Source organism: Vespa mandarinia, chromosome 11, assembly GCF_050613455.1.
Source record: "Vespa mandarinia isolate Hongniang chromosome 11, ASM5061345v1, whole genome shotgun sequence".
Lineage (NCBI taxonomy): Eukaryota > Metazoa > Arthropoda > Insecta > Hymenoptera > Vespidae > Vespa > Vespa mandarinia.
Genome location: NC_140820.1, coordinates 5,598,881 through 5,620,653, shown reverse-complemented (window position 1 = coordinate 5,620,653; position 21,773 = coordinate 5,598,881). Strand labels below are relative to the sequence as shown.

Below are 21,773 nucleotides of genomic sequence, written 5' to 3'. Positions count from 1 at the left end.
ATATGAAAAATGAAAATTCGTAATAAAACTTATATTCGTAACTTTCTATATTATTTTCTTATGTATCGAATGGAAGAAAAAAAACGAACAAAAAAAAAAAAGAAAATAAAAATAAAATAAAATAATTAAAATTATAGAAGTTGTTTCTAAAGATTTCTCAACATCTTCTCTATTACATTTTATATTGAGAAATTGAAATACGATATTACCAAGAAAATCGATCAATTTCAAAGAGAGAATATTTCTTTTGAACTTTCAAAGATAATGAACGTTATATTATATAAATACAACTGGCTTTAGATTATATAAAGACCTACAGTTGTCAGTATCAAGGCCTTCTTCCAATCGATAAGGAAACGACTTCGATGAAATTCTCATTAGCTTTGAATGGTACCCTTTGTCTTTAGGGTCAAATACAGAAACATCTGTCACGTGTCAGACGAGTCTTGAATTATTTCTTTCTTACATGGAAGTAGAAAGAATGAGGAGAAGGAAGAGGAGCAGGAGGAGGAGGAGAAGCAGGAGGAGGAGGAAAAAGAGGAGGTAAAGAAGAAGAAGAAGAAGAAGAAGAAGAAGAAAAAGAAAGAAAAGAAAAGGAAAAGGAGAGCCATGGACCGGCCAATGAGAAAGTCGTTCACTTATTTACCGTGGCACCAAGCAAACTGATCGTGAAACGTGCTCTGAATTGTTCATACTAGTTCATACCGAACTCCTTTTTTCCTTCCTCTTCTTGTCCTTCTTCTTCATTTTCTTCTTCCTATTCCTCTTCCTTTTCCTCTTCCTCTTCCCCATCCTATTCTTTAAACTACTCCATTCTCCTTTGGTGTTTTGAGCAATTTCCAAAGTCTCTAAACCTTCTTCGAAATTCTTCGAAATGTTCATATGATTCATTCGAAAACTCTAGTTACTACTTTTATTCGTTGTTCGAGAAAATCATCGTATCAGAATTTTCAAAGAGCAGAAAATGAACATCATTCTGATACTCTCAATAATTCTCATCATATCTCGCGAGTGTGGTTTCCTAGTCGATGGATTTCGCATTCTAGGCATCTGTCCGAGTACGAGTTATAGTCATCAACAACCATTCCAAGCACTGATGAAGGCATTGGCAACTCGTGGTCACAACGTTACCGTCATTTCGACGATACCATTAAAGGTATGACAATTTTACACTTGAGGTATGTATATACATACATACATACATACATACATACATACATACACACACACACACACACACACACACATACATATAACTTAACCGAATATCACACATCACATATAACTACAATAATCGTAAATAATGTCGTAATCGTAAATAATCGTAAATTAGAGGAGACATTCAATTTCAATTTATTTCCAAAGGCGACATCTTTTATTCCGGTAAAAGCCAAGTGAAGTGAATCGCGAAGAACGCTTCAAACTAGTTCATAACGGCGTTTTAATAATTCAATAATTTTCTAGAAGTCGGTCGAAAAAAGTTCGGAAGATATTTCAAATAGACATCCGACTCTTTTCCTACCTCATCTACGTTTTTCCTTCCTCGTTCTACTTCTTACTTTTTTTTTTTCTCTCTCTATCTATCTTTCTCCCTCTCTCTCTCTCTCTCCCTCTCTCTCCTGCTTCCTTACTCATACTCTATCCTTAGATCTATTCCTTCACTACACTTTCCTTCTCTCTCTCTCTCTCTCTCTCTCTCTCTCCTTCTCTCTCTCTCTCTCTCTCTCTCTCTCCTTCTCTCTCTCTCTCTCTCTAAACTCGAGTTCAAAGTTACGCAAACTTTGTTCACCTTCAATTTACTCCTACTAACATTTCTCTTTGCTAAATGTGTCCTCTCATGGACCAATAGTCTCTCCTTCTTTACTTCTCCTTTTTTTCTTGTTTTCTTTCTCCTTCTCTCTCTCTCTGTCTCTCCCTCTCTCTCTCTCTCTCTCTCTCTCTCTCTCTCTTTCTTTTCAAGTTGGAAATAAGTATTTGAACGGAAAGAACGAAATGTAACAATCCTTCGTTAAAACGTAATATTGTTCTTTTTTTCTTCAGAAGAGTCTTCAAAATTACGAGGACGTTGATCTCTCATTCACATATCGCAAAAGTGATTGCACTGGACTTAGGTGAGTCACGTGAATTTTGATTATTTTGTGACAATTTTTGTTTTGTTCTTTTTTTTTTCCTTTTTTTTATAATATACAATGAATCGATTTTTCATTTTTCTTTTATCGTTTCTATTTTTATTCACATAGACATATGAACGCTTACGAGATTCTAAGGAAAAATATGAAGGAAGCTAACGATCTATGCGTCGAGCAACTTTTCAGCAAACAAATCATGGAATTATTAACGTAATATAAATCAATTATTATTCTTTTCCAATAATTTGAAAATATTTCGCGTGTTTCTATTTTCCAAGAAATACCGATAATAATTAACACTTATTACGAATTTTTATACATAACATTTAATACAAAATATATATATATATATAGTCCTCAAATTGTTAATATTAACAAGAAATGATTTCTCAAATTATTGATCATTTGTGATTAATATTAATAATTTGTCCTAATATAAAAAATCTTGGAAATTCATTAAAAAGTAAAAAAAAAAACAAATTTAAATTCGTAGAATAATATGGCTATATTATATTTATTGTATCGCATAACAAGTAAGTACAAATATTTATTTAATACTTATAAATTCACCTAACGTCATCGAAAGAAATTCTATCCGCATGGGCAAGCTGGCGAAATCTTTCAGAGACATAGCTAAAACGTGAGAGAAAAACTTTTTCTGTCTTCGACGCGTTTTTCCTATACTTTTAAAAAAGTTTTCCTGACCTTTTTCTCTCTCTCTTATTTTCTATACAGAATTTATGTACCATAATATGTGAACATACTTATGTAATTTCACAGGTACAATCACGTAGTAAGTTACAAATGTTCATATAAGAAAAAAAAATATATATATATATACTCCTATATTTATTATTAAAGATTAATATTAAATTAAAAATAATTATAATCAAAATTTTTATTAATTAATTGCAGTTAATGCAGTTTATATCCAATAAATTTAAATATAAAGAAATATTTAATTTTTTAATTTATATTAATATAAATATATATATATATATATTTATTTAAATAATATTGATCATTCTTTTCTTGAAAATTATAATCACATTATATGATACAGTCTATATAAATAGAAAAATTTTTATTTACATAGCTGTATAAATTTATTACAAAATAGAAAGAAGAGAGGAATCATTTCTGTTTCAGAAAAAACAAAACTTTCGATGCAATCATAATTGAACAATTATGGTATCATTGTTATTATTCTCTGGTTAAACATTATAACTATCCAGTATTAATTGGATTTTTAAGCGTTGGAAATCTTCCATACGTCATGGATTCGATTGGTAAGTAACAATTTTTTTAATTCTATTAAAATTACGAATTTTTATCGTCGAAAACACGTTACTATTTGCAAAATCCTAGTATCTTATTAGAAAGGATTACAATCGTGATAAAGTAAGCTCGATGGTGTGAGCACAAACGTGACTCTATGGTTGGTTGTTCGTTGAATTTCGTGCTTTCTAACAGTCCCAAACGAACGTCGTTACCCAGCTCGGAAATTGACGTAAATTGTCGGTAAAACAGAAAGTGCGAGCAATCGTTGGAAGGGCGAAAAACCTTCTAGGAAACGGATAGATTGCTTGGTAGTGCTTTAACTTGTATCGGACGAGAAATGAAAAAGAAGAAAAAGAAAATACGAAAAGGGTCAATGTGTCTTGCTTTATCTTGGTTTCTATCGGTATTTCATTCTTATGAAATATATTAAAAAGTAAAATTTTTTTTATATGGTTGAGAAAAATTTCCTAAATATAAACAGAATTATTTTTTTTTCTTTTTTTTTTTTTTTTCTTTTGTAATAATATCATCCTTTTATAAATTTCACAACATACGTTATATTTACTAAGCAAATTAGAAAAGTCGTTGTAGATGAATGCGTAAAGAATATACGAAGGCAATTAAATTTTTTAAAATAGAATTGTATATTTTTAATAGCATTGATCGATCCAGCTTGAGATTCTCTATAAAAAAAAAAAAAAATATTAATTCATATATGTCAAATTAACTTAGAAAATATTTCATAGTTATATCCATATTACGAAAGAACAATCTCGACATTTCGATCTTTTTAAACTTAAAACATTTTATATTATTCGACTATTGATAGATTTTCTATTTCTTATTTTAAATAAAGAAAATAAAATTTACATAATATTAATAAAAATTTCAATTTTTCAAAAAGATTTCATTATAGTTATGCCGTTATTACAAAAGAAAAGATAAAGAAAAAAATTCGATTTTCAAAATTATTAACATAATCGATTTGATTATAACGATATTATTACAATATTTAAATAAATAAAAAATTAAATACGTTTGAAAACAGTGCTGGTTTCATGTCTCTACGATTTTTTTTTTTTTTTGAAAATATTGCCTTCGAAACATTTCCATTCATAATTCGTATAGTATAGCTGTTCATAGTAATAGTAATAGTAGGACTATATAAATTTTCGGAACTTATATAGATCAGTGTGTCACGAGTCAATTGAATAAAATTATATAGATCAATGGATCAACGTAAACGTATTCGATTTAAATGAGAATATCTCCGGAACTAAAAGTCGTATAAATTTGTATCAAAATATCATTTTAAAGATCAAATTTTTTATTTTTTTTATTTTTTTCAACATATTATTAATAATTAATTAACAATTCGTTATAAAGAATTTTTATACAATATTTTCTTACGAATTAAATTCATTTTATTATCCCAATCCAAATTTTAAATGACTAATTTATAAAATTATATTTACTTTTGTAAAAGAAAGATATTCAAAATAATCAATATTATTTCCTATCTTATATATTTGAGTATATGCTAAATATAAACGCGATCTCTATATTAATTTCATTCTTAACGAATTTTCATTTCATTAAGTTTCATTCTTTTACAAAAAAAAAAAAGAAAAAAGAAAAACAATTCTTAAACTACTGTGTAGTTTATTTAAATGAAATTATTTTTAATTGTAACGAACATTAATTAACTATTTCATAAACAGTGTAAAACGATTAAAAATATCTATTAATTATTTATTATTTTATAAATAATATATCGTATATTATAAATGATAAATATAAAAATATTAATTATTAATGAAATAATTTTTGATTATTATTAAATTTTTGATATTAACTATCCATCAAGAGAATAATAGTAGTATAAATCAAGTTTGTAGTGCATTTGAATCGTAGAGAATGTCAATCGTAATCGATCGTGTTCTCGTTACTTTCAGGAAATCCGGACGATCCAATGTTAAATCCCGATATGGCTTACCCCTTCACAAATCGAATGAGCATGGACGAGAGAATTTGGAACATATTATACACGAGCTGGACCAGGTTCTATTATAGATACTGGCATTTGCCAAGAGCACAACGAATAGCCAACAAGTTCGTACCGGATACGCCGCTTTACGACATAGATAGAAACTTCAGTTTGATTATATTAGGCAATAATCACGTCCTTGGTTATCCAAAACCTTTATTACCGAACGTGATCGAAGTCCATAGCCTCCAAATCAAGGAACAAACTGAATCCTTACCTAAGGTATTTCATTAAAATTATTTCTAATGTCATTTATTTGTTTAAAAGAAAAAAAAAAAATTTTTTAAGAAAATAATTGAAAAATCTAATACAAAGTTAGATGTACTTAAAACATTAAAAATATTTCATTTAAATATTTCTAATACAACTTTTCTTTTTTTTTGTCTTTTTTTTTGGTTTTTTTTTTTTGCTCAAAAAGAAATTAGGACAAAAATATAAAAGAACAAAAAAATTGCAAAAAATAATACAGAATAGTGACATACTTGAAACACATAAAGTATTTCTTTGAAATATTTCTAATACTGTTCTATGATTCGCAAAGGATATTTAGAAAATCAATTTTTTAAATGATACAAATGATACAATTGTTTATATAATTGAAAATTTTAATGTACATCAAAGAAGTATGTCTGTAATAACATTTCTTTTTTTTTTTATTCAAAAAGAAACATTATGAAAAAAAAGAATTAATAAATAAAAGATAAGACAATAATATATGTTTGTCATACGTGATTACGATACAATAGTTAATTCTCTTTCGTGTTATAAATTGTCGTAGAATAACATGTTCAATTATAAAAACATGAAAATGGTATTAAAATAATTGTTTCATATCTAAGCAATTATATGCCATTGAAGTTAAAATGATTGTTGTTAGTTTTAATTATTATTATTATTATTATTATTAATATCTATCATTATTATTATTTGTTATTATTATTATCGTTGTTGTTGTTTTTGTTGTTATTATTATTATTATTATTATTATTATTATTATTATCATCGTTGAAAAATGTTTTTCGTACACAAAAAATTTAAAAATTTTTCTACCTCGCGACATCCCAATTTCGTCGATTAAAAAATAATCTCCATTTTCGATCCAACCCCTTTTTGCAATTATAATCATAATAAATAAACGTAAATATTGCTTAACTTAAAAGATATTTAAAATAAAATCTATCCACTCTTAAACATAGAAGTCCAAGAGTGATTTATTTACTATTAGAATGAATTCTTTTTTCGAAATAATACACTTTATTTTATTTTATGATTAATCGAGATAACGATAGTAACAAAACATTATTTGAAACTCATTCGTATCACGGTGCGGTATATTAGTAATAATTATTCATACCACTCTACCGAATCGTTAAACATTTATTCATATATACATATATATATATATATATATATATATATATATATATATAGTTTAAAATATAAATGCTGCTAAATAATAATGATATCGATAGAATTATTTCTTTTTTATAATTCTATAGAACACTATAAAAAAAAAAAAAAAAAAAAAAAAAAAATAGATATAACAAATTGATATAAATAAATATTCATTTCAAAATTATTCCTTTCTAACGTATACATTTCCCCCATGTAATTTTCTACATTTGAAAAAAAGAAAAAAGAGAAAAGAAGAGAGAAAAAAGAAGAACAAAAAAAAAAAAGAAGAAAACAGAAAAAATGTTTTTTTGGGAAATTTGTACACACGTATTGATCGTCATGTTATATGATTCAACCTATACATATATCTATATACATATATCTATATATAGATACATAAGCTCTAGAGTATAGAAGGCTCGAACGTTGGCCAAAATTCATCAGCATAGTCCCTCGAAGCGATCACCTATATCTCCTACGAGTCCATGGTTATACCAAACGACAAAATTGTGCGTCGCTGGAGCATGATTTCTCTCGGGGATAATACGTAGTCGTTCTCACAGGTGACTCTACTGTTGGGGAAAGTTTACCTACGGCTCAACATTGCGATGCGAAAGTAAGGGTCATTGCTGTTTACCGGTGCTCATTCCATTCTTACCCATGGGGATGAAAAGCTAAACATTTTCCGGAAGAACATTTCCGCATACCGCCACTGACTTTACTTTAAACTATAACTACTAGGGAACAAAAAAAAAAAAAGAATTTCTAAAATTTCATATTAATTCGAGATACGTATTATATACATGGTTAGCATATTAAGCCCTTAAATGCAATTATTGCGTTCAAATCCCATAATCGCAATGTTATAACGTATTAATAACAATTCAATTTTTCATACAATTCTGTAAAAAAAAATAAAATAATAATAATAATAATAATAATAATAACAATAATCATCATAATAATTGATTCAAATATATAATCTAATTTCTAACATTGATCTAACATTGATCTCTTGCAAATTTCTGAAAAAAATAAATCATGCCTATCATCAAAGAGTTAGTATCATTAATATCATTACATCATACCTTATAATATCGTCGATTATAACTTTTCAAAATCTATACGTTCAAATGAGAAAATTTGAAAGAAATTAATTGAAATATAATTTTTGCTCAAAATCTGTATTAAGAAAAAAAAAAAAAAGAACAATGAAACAAGTGGATATATAATCATTGATTATGAAAATACATCGATAATTCTTTTCTTTAGGATATTCGTGAATTCCTGGATGATGCCATAAACGGAGCCATTTATTTTTCTCTCGGTTCGAATCTGCAAACTCACCAGCTACCCAATGACCCTTTGACGGCATTGTGCAACGCCTTGGGCTCGCTCAAGCAAAGAGTTCTATGGAAACATGCCGGAGACATGGCTATTCAGTCGAGCAACATCAAATTTGTGAAGTGGGTTCCACAGCAAGCGGTTCTTGGTAAGGCTACTGTTACCACTTCTTCTTCTTCTTCTTCTTCTTCTTCTTCTTCTTCTTCTTTTTCTTCTTCTTCTTTTTCTTCTTCTTTTTCTTCTTATCCTGTTAAAGGCTAAACTTCGATCAACTATTTTTCCAATACACATTTACAACGGTCGGTCTACAGTGTGTCTCAATTAATTTCTATATCATTTGATAGATGTAAAAGAAAATATATAGAAATTTATCTTTAAGTAAATAAGATAATTATTTTAAATATCTCGAAAAATCGAAGGTAGATACAAAAATATTTTAAGGAAAGTTTACTCGTTTATTTCTTTTTCTTTTTTAATTTTTGTGTGTTTTTTTTTTTTTATATTCCTATTTAAAGCAACAAAGTTGAATTTGTTAAATGAAAAAAAAAAAAGAAAAAAAATTAATAAATCCCCCATTCCACTACTCTCCCTTAAAATCAGATAACACTCGATCTAACAATTTCTCTCAAAAATACTGATTATTTCTTTCCCTCTAAATTAAATATTTATAACGCTTTATTCTGAACACCCGTTATATATTTCATAGATTATTTTCCAATAACCTGCATCCAGATTATGTCTTCGAATATATTAATATATTATCTTTAAGTAATATTTATAAGATACGTTCAGATACATATGTAAATTATATTAAAATCTTTTATTATATTTTATTTTCTTCTTTTTTTTTCTTTTTCCTTTTTTTTTTTTTTTTTTTTTTGTTAATGAGAAAATCATGCGTCAATTTGATTCAGAGTAGACGATAAATAATTAACGAGACGCACGATTTACCTTTCTAAGGTTTAATAACGCGAAAAGAGAAGGGAAGGGATGGGAAGGGAAAAACGTTTGGAGCTTCGTAAAGGGCCAAATTTAACGGCGGCACTCTTAGGTTCTCTTGCTCTCAACGTCTTTAACGAAGTTGCATCCGACTTCGTACGATACCTTTCATTTACAAGAGGCGTTAATTTTCTTTACTCAACGCGGAATGCTCACTTTAAACATTAACCGTCAAACGATTCGAACGTAATTACTTGGAAGATGGCGCTAGCATCTTGCACAGCACTTAACAGACAATAGAAAATTTCCCTTTTATGGGAAATTACGTTGAAGAAAGCGTCCCTCTCACGCTATAGTTTTCTTTACCCACAAAATTCTCTATCCCTTTCTTTCTCTCTCGTACTTTTATAGAATAGTACTTGTCAGAAACGATTACTAGAGTCGATAATTCGTGCGAGTTCCTTCGACTTGAATAATTCAATTTCAAGATCGTTCGCGATCCCTAACTTCTATTTTTCTATCTGTTTTCAAAGTAAATACTAATAGTGATCTTGAGTTACGAGAGAAAAGAACTACTACTAAATAATATATAAATGTCTATCTATATATATAGACACATATGTACATATATATATATAGATATACATATAGATAAATATATAAATATATATATAGATAAACGTAAATTGTTGTTTCTTTGTTCATAGGTAAGACTAATTAGAAACTAAGCATTAATTAACAAATAAATATTTATCACTTTGTTCACAGAGAAACATATTTTCGTTTATCACCTCCCATAAGCAATCCGAGATATTATACATATATATATATACATGTACAGGGTGTCTTTAGATACTTGAGATATATGCTTTTCAAAATAATCACAAAAGTATAATATAAAAAAGTTAGAATGCTTTCGCACAGAAGATCGGATAAAAATTTGATTTAACGAATATTATTTAAGTGACACCCTAAGTATGCTAGTCTTTAAAAGTAAACTCTACATTCGTGTTAACAAAAAAAGAAAGTTAAGATTTAAGAAAAAAATATAAATATATGATAAGAGAAAAAAAAAAAAGAAGGAAGATTGAAACTGTTCGTATAGAAAATCAAAGTGACATTTTTTGAAAAAGGATTTAAAAAAAAAAAAAACAAAAAAAAAAAGGGAAATTGTAAATATTACTCTTGTTAAAAATTATTTTCACATTAGCATTAATATTATTTTAATAAATTCAATGATAATCATATACAAAGACACCCTGTATACTTATCCGATAAGTTCCACCGATACGATTCGATTTTCATTCGGTCGGAAAAAAGGGAAGTCTCAAAGATACTTACGATCGATTCGCTTTTAGAATGCCCTTGTATTGAGCAAGTCAGTGTAATGCAACTCGATGGCCGATAATACGTCCAAGTTATCCAGTTTCAAAACTAAGAGCGTAAGTATTTGGTTTCGTGAAGACGGTCTTCGAACTTTCCTTGAATCTTCCTTTGGCTTTTGGAGTCTTTAGTATCGTGCGATTGAACTTCCAACTCGAAGTAACTCTTTCGAAGGCTTCCGAATGGCTTTAAATTTCGATCTGTTTGAAATTTATGAAATCTGATGGTAAAAGTACGAGATATGTCTATTCCAATGCTACTCTCTCTCTCTCTCTCTCTCTCTCTCTTTACCTCTATCTCTATCTCTATCTTTATCTCTGTCTCTCTCTCCCTCTTTCGTTTCCCTTTTTATTTTTTATTTTTTACAATTGTTAAATTATATAATATATTACTACGTAACTTTTAAAATGAATTCCAATATAATGTACTATCTTTTTCACTCTTAATTTATTTCTGATATTAAATATCAAAAATTCTGTCTTCTATTTTTTTTTTTTTTACAATTTTTATGCTATAATACTTGCTGTTTTACTATTTAACTCTACCATTATACTCTAATAATTTGTTTTTGTTTTTTCTTTCGCTTTATTAGCAATATTTTTCTTCTACATATATATATATATATATATATATATATATATATATTTCTTTTTTAAATATTTTTATAATACTTAAGTTATATACTGTTTAATTTATACAGAGTGATATATTATACAACATTACAAGTGTGAATTAAAACTGCTTTGCTTTATATTGAACTAAATCAAATTATTTGTTTATCTTTCTCCTTGTCTTTCTCATTCTTTTCCATGTTCAAACAAATCAACTTTGTTGTATATAATATATCTTACACGTTTTGTATCTATAATATATAAATTAAATATTTTATTTATGCTTCATTTTATAAACTATCTCTTTATTTCTTTATCCAATAACGTTATTGACAATAGCTATTAAGTAAAATCGAAAATCTTTCTCTTTATCTTCCTATTTGAAAATTTCCTATCTTATGAAGAAGAAATTAACGTTCACATAAGGGGACCCTAGATAGTAATTTTCCTTGAATATTCCTTATTAAAGGAACCCTGATATCAGCTCCAACCAACTTTCATCCTCTCGGTAATACCTCCTGGTCGTTTGAACGTTCGGTAAATTTTCGAAAGCAAACCATCGATAAAGCGTTACTTTCATATGCAGCACATCCAAAAGTGATGGCCTACATGATGCAAGGTGGTCTACAGTCATTGCAAGAAGCTATACATTATTCCGTACCTCTGATAGTCCTGCCTTTCTTTGGAGATCAACATTTCAACGCAAAAAAAATTCTCGACGCTGGAATTGGACTCACGTTGAACGTTGACACAATGACGGAAGAATTAATCGTACGAACTATCACAGAAGTCGTGGAGAATAAAACGTAAGAAAAAAAAAAGAAAAAAAAAATATATATATATATATATATATATATATATATATATATACACATAAGAAAAAAGAAGGAACTATTTTTAAATGAATTTTTTCTTTTGCAAACATTCTATTAATTTTATTTTACAATTAAATATGATACATGTAGCAATGATTCTTTATGCTGATTTAATGTATGTATCAGTTTGCTTATTACGTTGGTCATTCAATAGTTAAGATTATCCTTTAGACCTATTTAAATTATAACACTAACATACTACATAATATAATATAGTATATTATTAACTGCGATAATAGTAATAATGTACACGTTCCCCTAATAATTTGAAGCGATATTATACGTTATAGTGCTAATGATATATACCATATTACCTTACAGATATATACACAATATCAAACTGATATCGGCCATTTTAAAGGATGAACTAGTACGTCCAATGGAGAGAGCAATTTGGAACATTGAACACGTTCTAAAGTTCCCTAATTCTAAACACTTGCGCTATCACGGTCGGGATATGTCATGGATCGATTATTATTTGACAATACTGGTGATTTTTTTAATTTTCACGATTTTAATATTCATCGGTTGTGCATGCTTTATTGTTCTAAGAAAAGCTGCAAAAAGTTATTTGTATCTTCATATGAAACGATATAAATACAAAAATGAATAAATGATAATTTAAAAAATTTGTTTTTGTAATCAAATTTAAAACAATAAAGAATAATCGATCGATATTAATTTTATTTTTTTCTTTCTCTTTTAATTCAAGACTAACCGAACTAGATAAATTACATGTTAGATTCTATCATACGTTCTTAAGATAAATTTGATGCAACGGTAACCTAATTTATAAATAGAAGCGTCAATCACGTTGCCGCATTTATTATAAGAACTTTACGATACTGTCAACATATATTTGTATATATGTATATACATAAACAATATCGTAGTCACTGCTATAACATTTTATGTACACAAAATTCATCAAACGAATATATAGGTATAAATAAGTAAAGTGAACTTTATGCGCATTCTATATTACTGACCTACTTTAAAAATCCTAATCGGCGAAACTTCAAACAGATTTATTTGATATGTCAAGACTTAAAAATTTTCAGAAATCCAAAACTAAACATTATTAAATATTTGCATAAATATCTATTTTGCATAAAAATTGTCCGATATAAATTTCAATAATAGAAATTAATTATAAAATATACACCGTGATATTTTATATCTAAGATTTCTAATAAATAAATTTTTTATTTTTCAACATTTATGATTAATATCAATTAGAATTACCATATATATTAAATTATGAGAATTAATATTTATTTTAATTGTTATCATAATTATGAAAGAATTATTATATCACAATAATAATACTGTTACACAGGGTAATATATCATTTGTTAATAATAAAGAATGTTAACTTATTGATATTATCGACCGACGAATAGGATTATTATGATGACTTGGTTATAGGAACCTGTAATATCGACAACATGTTGGTAAATTATCGACTATGTAGATATTCTGTACAAAACTCTATAATAAAAAAAAAAAAAAAAAAAGACTAATGTTTAAATCTATTAATTTAAACATTATTGCCACGAAACAATCCATTATAATAATAAAGGTGATAATAATATTAATTAGAAGAAAGTAATCGATATATTTATGACCTGTTGCAAAATATATTGCAATTCTTTGTTCTTCTCTCTTCGTTTATCTTGCTATATTGCTTTGTTTTTAAGACACTATGGTTGTAAATGAGATAACTTGATAAACTTGGGACTTGATTATAATCACTTTTTCATTATACAACAGGACATAACTTCTTTCCCGAATATCATTTTATTATTTCTATTAGGATAATAAAAAATTTCTATGTTATGTGTATGATATATATATATATATATATATATATATATATATATATGTATATATATACGTATATATTTCAAAATAAAAATGGAATACGTCTGAAAAAGAGTCAAAAATAGTAGACAATATAAAAATGCAATTGTGTCTAAAAATGATCTAAAAATAACTAGGGAATATAATTAGAAGTGACCATATTCTCATGATTATAATTTTTGGCCTGAATCCCTTATTCAAAAGGTAAAGGTTTTTTTACATGAGATTATTCTTTCAAATTTTCAAAATAGACTTTTTTACTTGGTTGAAAACTATTCTTAAAAATTACTTATTTTAAATGACATTTAAAAAATCTATTATTATAGAAAGATATATATATATATATATATATATATATATATATATATATATATATGTAAATATGTACAATTTGTTCTACACATTCATATGTAAATCTATCCATTAATATAATTATATGACGAGGTAAAGGATGAATCAATGCTTGAGTCGTGCAATATGTCTGTCTTTTTCTTCATTTCTCGTCGGTACCAATCTCCAAATAGACTTCAACGAACTTTATTCCCAAATTGGTTTCTTAACGCATTTGCATCATGCTTCTACTTAATATGCCATATTCAAAAAAATCAGCAATGTCAATTGATGATCGGCCCGTATCACCGCGCGATAATCGATAAGTGCAGTAACATGAAAACAGAATTATACTTTTTAAAACAATTGACACATCGCAAACAATGAATTTTATATTTTTTTTATTCAAATAGAAAAAATTGAAATTATTTTATAGATAAAATAACAAATTTATTTTTCGTGAAATTCGTAAAAGTAATCAACACATAATGATACATCGCAAACATAGCATTTATAAATTGTTTTTTTTGCAAACATAAGCATACAACGTATCGTTTTAATATATATATATATATACACACACACACACACACACACACACACACAATATTGTGTTATTTCATTCTCATGGAATTTTTGAAAATTTAAAAAGTGTAAAATCAAGATACGATTGGAAGTGTGTCTGTGTATATTTATATAAGAAATATCCATAACTATATATGTATGTATTGGTTGGAAACTATGAAACGGCCGTTGAATGAAAATAAATAACTAAACAAAAACGCCCGTTTCATAGTTTCCAATCTAATATATATAGTTTGTTTATATAGGACGTGTATATATATATATATGATGGTATAAAAAAATCGAAGATATATAATACAAGATATCGATCAAAAACAAGTACAAATGTAAAATTATTGAATAGAGCATCGTTAAAAAAAAACAAGAGAGATATCGATATTGTTTGAATAAAGTTGGAAAATTAAAGAAAAAGTTCGACGCAATAACGACCCGAGAGACCTATGATATAGTAGTTTTATTTTCGCGAATATCTTTTAAACGCAATGATGGGTCGATATATGAACGCGACCTCATGAAAATTGCGCGATTAGATATCGATTGATATATTGGAAGAGGATATACGTTAAAAAAAAAAAAACTGCTAATTACCTATAATTATGCGAAGTGACGAAATACCATGTACACTTGTTATCACATCCAAGGTGGCGATGATACCATCAGGAAGGAAACAAAGTGGATTTTGTAGCTCAATTACGTAACAGTACAACGTGAGTCAATTCATATATTAATTTTTTCGATAAAAAATAATGAAGATATATGATACAAATATGTCGGGATATGAAAAACGTGACAAATGCAATTAATATATGAATTTTAAATATAGACTATAATTTTCTAATGAAATAATTACATTTTTTATAATATATAGAAACATAAAATAGACACACACACACACACATATGTATCACACATAAATATATTATCCTTATACATTATATATTACTCGCGAAATAATGAGTAATTAATAAATTGAATCATTCGAAGGATTCATGTATTTACCTTTACATTTTTCTATATATATATATATATCATCGCTTTACATACATCGCTTTAGTAAGTGTTCAGAGATAAAGAATTTGTCGTATGTCTATGTGCGTGTTTGTTATGTACATGGCGGAGTAATACATTGAATGTACATAGCAATGGAAATAAAAAAGCGACCACGGACACATATAGATATATTATATATATTTATACATATATATATATATATATATATTATACATATATATATATATATATACATATATATATATTCGAACACAATTTACCTATAAAAATTCCAAGAACTGGAGCGGAATATTCACACACATATATAATTCCTTAGAAAATACCTGTTTATAAATGTAGACAATGAAAATAAACTCTCTGGCATTTTGGCACACGGACAATGCACTCATACACAAGAATGTCGAGTTCGGAGAGGATACACATTCGTAATAAATGATTTTTTTTATACACATATGTATCTACATAAACGCGGAAAATTCTTCGAAAAATTCAAACTTCCGTATTATAGATTTGAAGGTTATGTTTTCTACTTTTCATCTTCTTATTATTCTTTTTCGATTATTGAGGAAATATTTAAAAAAGAAATTTATTTACCGGATATATACATTGCATGACTAGCGTCCTTCAGCTACAGGATCATAAAGAAAAATATACTAACTCTGTTCTTGTTACTTCGGTACTCTTATTTTCTAGTTCGTGGAATTCTTGAAAATCTGAAAAATATAAAATCATATTAGTACAGGATAAAATTAAAAGTGAGTATGTGTGTGTATATATATATATATATATACATATATTCATGTATATATGTATGTATGTGTGTGTAGGAAATATCTATATATATACATATATAGATGAAAATATATGAAAATTGAATATATAACACAAGATATCGATCGATCATAATTATAAATGCAAAATAATTGATTGAGAAAGCATCGTTGAAAAGATAATGAGATATCGATAATGTGAAAATAAAGCTAGAAAATTACAAAAAAGAAAGAAAACGAAAGAAGTACGACGTAATAGTTCCACGAAGGAATTCCGATTTTATTTTCACGAATACCTTTTAAACGCGATAATGACCCGAACTTGCAAACGCGACCCTCATGAAAATCGCGTGTTTAGCTAAAGATTGATATATAGAAAGAGGATGTACATTAGATAAAATCTGTTAATTACCTGTAATTAACGAGGACACTACGGACCTGTGTCTGGTACAAACTGACACACTAATAGCGTCATCTACATCGTGAAGATGGTTAAACGATTCGTGCGACGCATGCGCATTGCATTATCTTAGATATATTATTTGCTAATAAATATATTAATTTCTCTGAACATTTTATTGAAAAACTAACGTAAAATGTAACATATAATTGTAGAAAAATATCATTGAAAATTCTTATCGATCGTTTTAACAATAGATAATTATTTTCTTTTTAAAATACCTAATATAAATTTCGTCACACATACACTTAATACACACATCTTTATGCGACGCGTACACCTATGTAGCTTTCTTTTTTTCTTTTACTTCAGGAATCAAATAACAATCAATTAATAAATCGAATAATGGAAAGCATTAATCTTTTTTATGATCAATCTCTTTTATAAATATTCAGAAAATATGACATTTTATTATAACTGTCTAAAAGTTGATCTATAAATATTAAATTAATAAATAATTAATAATTAGAATATTTATTATGGACTCGGTGGTAGTCAGAAGTTCTAATTACTTATCAGTCTCAAAAAGACTGTAACAAAGAAGTAAAACAAATTGGAATATACAATAGTAAGAAAAAAGATAATTTTCGAACATTATTAACCAATGTCTGTTCTGAAAAAAACTAGTACAATGAAACCGTAAAATTTCTTTAAAAAATACGTTTATTTAATAGGGAAAATATACGTCCAAAAAAATTCACTCACGTTTACTTTCACACAAATGTTGCACACATGCATGCATGCGAATACACGAAATCGAGCACTACTACATATATAAACCGCACCATATATATATATATATATATATATATATATATATATATATATATATAATTTCTTGGAAAAATTCCTGCATTCAATGCCAAGGTAAGCAGACAAATAATCTTTCACTTGCTTACACACATACATATATATATGTATATCGTACAGATTCAAAAGAATACAGAGTTCAACGATGGTAAAAAAAAAAAATGTTCGTAGAAATATCACATAAATGTTAATACAATGTCGAAATAAAATAATTTCAATCTCAAATTTCATCGAGTAGGAATTTTATACTCGATAGAATTATCTCGATAGAACTGTAATAGTGTGTATCCTATTAATATTAATAATTAAATAATAATAATAATTTATGGTAATCAATTCTTTTTGATTATGAATTATTTAAATAAATGCACTTTTATTCGAACATAAAACATCCTTGTATATGACGTTGAAATAAATCAATTTTAATCTGAAATTTCAATAGAGACAAATTTTAATACTCGCTCCCATTAACGACTTGATTGTATGAACATTAATGAATAGGAACGATTTATAAGAGACTTTGAAATGTGACGAACAATTAGTTTCCTGTTAAAATTTAAACAATAAGGAAATTAAAATAAATGATTCTTTTGAATATTTAACTTTTCGTATAATATACTTGTTACATGGTTGATAGAATTAGAACTTGTACGAATAATAAAATAAAATCAATCGCGAAATAGAATCAGTATCAATAGCGATAACAAAAAAATTATCTATAGTTTACTATAACAATGATATTAATAATTCTGTTTCTGTTTTTTTTTCTCTGTTTTAGAAATAAAGTAATCGAGTGTTGTATCAATGAAATAAAAAGACGAAAATCGCGAAGGGTAGTTGGTGTTGTTCGGCACAAAAAACAATTTCTATCGCAAAAAAGAAACTCATTGTTAATTTCTTATTTTCGTTAACGTTCTACATCATTTTGTAGCAGAATGCTCATAGTACATGTATCAATGGATACTTAAAGTAAGTACATTGTTATATCAAACATTTCTTTAATATTTTTAACGTTTTCTTATTATAACAATGATACTAATAATTTCGTTTTTATTTTTTTTTTGTTTCGCACGCGATTGCAATGAAATAATCGAGCGATTCTATCGCTAAAAGAAGAATATCGTGAAAAACAGTATTTGTTCATTCGCGTTTTGCGATTTAAACAACAAGTATTTTTTGCTTCGACTACGTGCAATCCAGAGTCAGTGTTTGTTCGAAAAGTATTTTGCTTTTTTAACAATCGCACAGATTGTATTTATAAAAAAAACAGTAGAGTTTCGCGAAGTAAATTCAATGACCGTTCGTTAATAAACAACTATCGGGAATTAGAATCAGTGTATCATTGAAGAGGATCTCATTTTCAACAAGCTACGAATCTATCTATCCTCAATTTCTACTTAAATCGTGAACGAGTGTTTTGGAGTCATTACAAAACTTCTTAAGTAGTAAGTGAATTTTTAAATCCCTCCGGTCAGTCAAACGTGGTACTGAAGACGAATGTTTCGAATTTCGGCACTTAATTGATTGTAATTAATTAAATAGAAGAACATTGAATGACCACGAGTAACTTTCCTTCGAAGATTTACTCGTGAATGATATCTTGTTTTTTGATTTATTTATTAGATCAGAATAGGATTTTCTTGTTTTTGTACGCGTTTATAATTATTTACACTTTGACATTAATATTCATGGATGATATTTGAGAGTTTTAATAAATAATGAGCAAGAGGACATTCGCGATGGATAAGTCCTTCGATTAAAAACGAAACTGCATGATTTGCTTGTAACAATTAATTTAATCGTTTGTAAAAAAAAAAACCATTCGAAGATTTTCCATTATATTATTAAATAAAGAAAAATTTATTAAATTTTTGTAATCAATTTTGAATCGATAAAAAAAAAAAGTTTCGATAATCACAAAGTTTCTCTCGATCAAAAGGTAAATAATCATTTTTTTTATACAAAGATATCGGGTTTTTTTTTTTTTTTTGAATTGCATCCGAGTTGTAGTAAAATTGTTGATTTCCTTCCACATTTTAAAATTAAGAACGTATCTAATACATCGTCATTAAACGTTGTTATATAAAATGATTTGCAAACAGTGATTAGGATACGAAGCAAAGAAGAGGGTATATATCGAAGAGACTTAAAAAGAGAGATTAGGGTATAATTTACAAATAACATACATATATCGATACGATAAATGTATGATAAGAACAGTATTTCTCTGTTACGCTTGTAGTTGAAATTTTGTTCTTATCTATCGTTGAAGTTACAAAATATAACATTTAATTTAGAATATATATTTCTCTTTGTTCTCTTTTCTTTTTCCTTCCTTAAAATATTTTTTGCGTTATTCTTTTAAGGATTTTCTTTACAAACTGATAACTTTATTGTCATTCCTGTTTGAAATTGCTTTCAATTAAACGATGTGACAGAAACACATAACACCGAACACACGCGTTTAACCTCTTTTAACCTCTGGTACTTGGACGGTCCAGTCAAAGTCTATTCTTAAAGGAATTACGATTAAGGCTAATCAATATTATTGATTGCTTCACAATGATATGGAAAAATTTGATGAATACAAAGTGCAATGACGTAGACGTGATTGAATTCTAAGAAAAATTTTATCGTTAAATTATTTCAAGGAAAAATTTATTTTGTATATAAATTATTCGTTGGTAATCTTTATATATTAAAAATTATTTATGATATATATAAAATAAAAATTTTTTTATATGATTACAATGGTAAAAATATATTAATTTTTGGTTATATACATGATAAAACACGAAGTTAACATCTGGCCTATTAGCTCAGTTGGTTAGAGCGTCGTGCTAATAACGCGAAGGTCGCGGGTTCGATCCCCCCATGGGCCAAATTTTTTTTTTCCTTTTTTTCAATAATATATATATATATCATTATATCATCAGCTTTATTATACTTAATCGGTAATTAAAATTAATATAAAGCAGAATTTTGTTCATTAGTATTAAACAATTATTATTCACATAAGTTGTATACTTGAAACAATTAAAATGATTTCATTTATAATATAATAGTCTCAATTGACAAAAATATTTTTTTTAAAATAACATTTGATTTTCTCTTGAATTAAGAATAGAATTCTAATCGTAAGTTAAAATTTTGATTTATAAAAAAAAAAAAAAAGAAGCTTGAACATTTATATCGCATTTCCAAGAGTTGGAAAATATTATAATAATAAAATCGATATAACTCTGTTGTTTTTAAGGATCATACTAACAATTTTCCTTGAATTCCATCAAAAGTCACGGTCATTTCTTACAAATCGCTATTTCCTTTTGCATATGCATACATATATATATATATATATATATATATATATATATATATATATATATCAGCGCATGCGAAAACCTCTTGGAAAAAAATTATGCGATGATATTGATTAGGAACAAAACTCTTTTACAGTTTATTGCAATTACATTAATATTTTTTTTTCCTTGCAGTGTATAATTTTAAAATTTCATAAAATATAAGAAAATAAATTTTTATCGTGCAACACGTCAGTTCTTAGATTTTCAGGACCGTACGTTGCTCTTAACCTAACGTCGTTGATTTCAAAGGGTGCTGCACCTTTAATAATATTTTTCTATATATGTTATATACAAGATGTTAAAAAAGAGATATTTCAAATAAAAATGACAGATAATATGGTATAAGCTCATTTTTAATCGTCAATAAGAAATTACTTGATAATAACGTTCATCATGGAATCGTTATTAAGTTTTTGTGTCTATTAACACGTTACACATCAGATTCTATTACTTTTTAGTAATATTTTATTTGTCTAATGTATAATGATAAGAAACAAGTGAATTATTTTGCTAATGCAAAAAATACAAAGTTATTTATGAATAATTAATTTTTCCAACTAACGTTAATTAAGCGCCTT

At 26.9% G+C, this 21,773-nt stretch overlaps 1 protein-coding gene, 1 long non-coding RNA gene and 1 other non-coding gene across 3 annotated transcripts; 2 read left to right on the top strand and 1 right to left on the bottom strand.

Annotated features, from left to right (window-relative positions):
- Nucleotides 1–592: 592 nt before the first annotated feature.
- LOC118441442 (UDP-glucosyltransferase 2) lies at nt 593–12,898 on the top strand. Its single transcript, XM_035865824.2, has 8 exons — nt 593–1,156; nt 2,041–2,111; nt 2,241–2,339; nt 3,279–3,418; nt 5,366–5,679; nt 8,125–8,344; nt 11,716–11,935; nt 12,326–12,898. The coding sequence occupies exons 1-8, from the start codon at nt 965–967 to the stop codon at nt 12,615–12,617; spliced, it is 1,548 nt and encodes a 515-aa protein (XP_035721717.1). The 5' UTR covers nt 593–964; the 3' UTR covers nt 12,618–12,898.
- A 2,691-nt stretch (nt 12,899–15,589) lies between these two features.
- LOC146872676 (uncharacterized) lies at nt 15,590–17,280 on the bottom strand. Its single transcript, XR_014982708.1, has 2 exons — nt 16,976–17,280; nt 15,590–16,506 (listed from the first exon to the last, which is right to left on the bottom strand). It is a non-coding gene; the product is annotated as an uncharacterized LOC146872676 (long non-coding RNA).
- Nucleotides 17,281–20,641: 3,361 nt separating this feature from the next.
- TRNAI-AAU (transfer RNA isoleucine (anticodon AAU)) lies at nt 20,642–20,715 on the top strand. Its single transcript has one exon. It is a non-coding gene; the product is annotated as a tRNA-Ile (tRNA).
- Nucleotides 20,716–21,773: the final 1,058 nt, after the last annotated feature.